This window comes from Zingiber officinale, chromosome 3B, assembly GCF_018446385.1.
Source record: "Zingiber officinale cultivar Zhangliang chromosome 3B, Zo_v1.1, whole genome shotgun sequence".
Taxonomy (NCBI): Eukaryota; Viridiplantae; Streptophyta; class Magnoliopsida; order Zingiberales; family Zingiberaceae; genus Zingiber; species Zingiber officinale.
The window spans coordinates 99,423,138-99,426,016 of NC_055991.1; the positions used below are offsets into that span (position 1 = coordinate 99,423,138).

Sequence of the window (2,879 nt, forward strand, 5' to 3'; positions counted from 1 at the left end):
CAACGTCATGTTTGTGCATTGCTCATGATCGCACATGATAGTTCTTAGATCTTATATTGTATATTCAGTGCGTACCATATATACCATATATATTATGTTTGAGTTTAAAATTCAAATTTAAACCCTCTCAAATTAATCTCTCTACTATTACAAATATACTAATTACAATGCGAAAGAGAGAAGAAAATAGTAAAAAAAAAATAAATATTATAAAAATTTTAAAATAGTTAATATAGTGTGTAGTAAAACAAATTTATCTAAATTTAATAAAATAAATAATTTATTTTAAATTTTAAAGATATAACTAGAAATCAATGAGTGAAACGTATTATTCCTAACAATAAACCATCAACATTTTGATCGTAGGGTTTTATTTCTCTTCTTCTTTACTTCATTTCTCCCTTTTTGTCGGTCTCTCTTGTAATTAGATATTATGTCCTTCCGCCACCTCCTGCGTCGCTCTCTTCGCCGCGGCGCCTCCGATCGCTACCGCCCCCATTTTCTCTCTGCCCTTTCTATTCCATCCCGCCCCTTCGCCTTCTCCTCTGTCGAGGAGGCCGCCGCCGAGCGCCGCCGTCTCAAGCGCCGCCTTCGCATCGAACCCCCAATCCACCGCCCAAATGCCCCTCGCCCACCCCGAGACCCCAACGCCCCCCGCCTTCCGGACTCCACCTCCTCTCTCGTAGGCCCGCGCCTCAACCTCCACAACCGCGTCCAGGCCCTCATCCGCAGAGGCGATCAGGACGGCGCCTCCTCCACCACTCGCCATGCTGTTTTCTCCTCAGTCCGCCCCACGGTCTTCACCTGCAACGCCGTCCTCGCTTCCATGCTCCGCGCAGACCGCTTCGACGACGTCGTTGCCCTCTTCACCTTCTTCTTCACCCAATCCAACATCGTTCCCAACGTCGTTTCCTACAATATTCTGATTAACTCCCACTGCAACGCCGGTCGTGTTGATGTCGCCCTCGACGTCTACCGCCACATCCTGGACAGCGCTCCCTTTTCCCCCTCCTATGTCACCTATCGCCATCTCACCAAGGGCCTTGTTGACGCTGACCGCATCCAGGAGGCCGTGGACCACCTCCGAGAGATGCTTAACCGCGGCCATGCTGCTGACTCCATCGTCTACAACATTCTCATGGCCGGCTTCATTGAGCGCGGCAACATGGAGAAGGCTCTCGATCTATTCGATGAGCTCCGGGAGCGCTGTCTGGTCTATGATGGTGTCGTACATTCGACTTTGATGGAGGCCTACTTCAAGCGTGGAATGGACGAGGACGCCATGGCGTCGTATCAGTCGTTGCTTGACCGGCAGTTCAAGATGACTCCCACCACCTGCAACACCCTCATAGAGACCTTGCTGAGACACGGAAAGCTGACTGAGGCAGAAAAGATGTTTGAGAATATGCTAGACAACCACAACCCTCCTTTCTTCTTTGCGATCAACACAGACACTTATAACCTGATGGTGAACCAGCGTTTCAAGGAAGGGAAGTTCATGGAGGCCATCGACACATTCCATCGGCAGCCCGTGAAGCCATGTATCATGGACGTTGGTTGCTTCAATAATATCGTTGGTAAGCTCTGCGAGAATGGGATGCTTCAGGAAGCAGAGAAGTTGTTCGGAGAAATGCCTGAGAAGTCAGTTGACCCTGATGCAACGACTTATGGATTTCTAGTTGATGCCTGTTTCAAGGGTGGGAGGACGGATAATGCTGTTGAGTACTTTGAGAAGATGAGTAAATGCAATATAGAAAGCTTCAGAGTTGATGTGGACTTCTACAACATGGTGTTCGATGGACTGGTGAAGGCAGGAAGGATCAGTCAAGCAGTGGAGATTTTTGAGAAGATGCGGGAGAAAGGGAGCAGACCAAATCTGTCGAGTTATGAGGTTTTGGTTACTGCACTGTGTAACGCAGGAAATCTCGACAGAGGACGAGAGCTGTTCGAACAGATGCTACAAAGCGGCATAATTGCTACCCCTGGATTTAGTGTTTTCCTATTGGATGCCTTTGGAAAAGCAGGACGTGGCCACGAAATAGAAGAGCTACTCACTGGCAATGTGGCATCTCAAGCACACCAGGTAGCAGTGTGAACTAAGACATTTCTATACCACTTACAAACCAAAGGAGCATTTGTCATTTAAATTATTGGGGAGAGGGGATTTCAGCTGAAGGTACTTCTATAAAAATACTTGAATTTAATTAGAGTAGTCCCTTTCTGTGGATCTATAGTCTTTTAGATCTGTCTGGTGGTAACTCTGCCGCTTTGATCATGAACTTAAAATCTACTGATCTTAGTTATTCAATACAAGTTGCATAACGTTTTTTTCTTCCCTATAAATTAATGAATATCCATTCCTTTGAACCATGACTTGACCACTTTTTATTTACAAAAGGGATTCTTCCCTTTGGATTTTGTTGATTTGGTATACTTTGTTAGATTTAATATAAATTAGATCAATCATTTTCTTCTCATATAATATATTGCTTAAGTATTTGTATCAATGAATTGGATTGAACTTTTAAGCTTGCTTGATATAATGTCAATTGAGAATTAACATAATATCAGATTCTGTATGTGAATTCTTATGTGGGCATATTTAATGCATTAAGCATTGCATATCCATGGGATACATTAGAAGCCACATGAAATGCTTTTAACTCAGTGAAGCAAAGATTTAAGGTTTGACAATTGGGTTGGATATTTGGATAAAGAAGTTTAAGACATCATAAGTTTGTAATTGATTTGATCACGCTATGTTAGTATTCTCTTGGCCAATTCTTGAAATAATCCATCGTTTAGAGTTTTTTTTGCTCTTCTTTCTTGCTTTAATTCAATTAGATAAATATTTTGTCTTTCCCATGTTAATGTGAAAT

At 43.3% G+C, this 2,879-nt stretch overlaps 1 protein-coding gene across 1 annotated transcript; it reads left to right on the forward strand.

The window, feature by feature from the left end:
* The first annotated feature begins 371 nt into the window (after nt 1–371).
* Nucleotides 372–2,207, forward strand: LOC121967167 (pentatricopeptide repeat-containing protein At1g10270-like). Its single transcript, XM_042517219.1, has one exon. It carries the CDS (start codon nt 434–436, stop codon nt 2,093–2,095), a length of 1,662 nt encoding a protein of 553 aa, XP_042373153.1. The 5' UTR covers nt 372–433; the 3' UTR covers nt 2,096–2,207.
* The last annotated feature ends 672 nt before the right edge of the window (nt 2,208–2,879 follow it).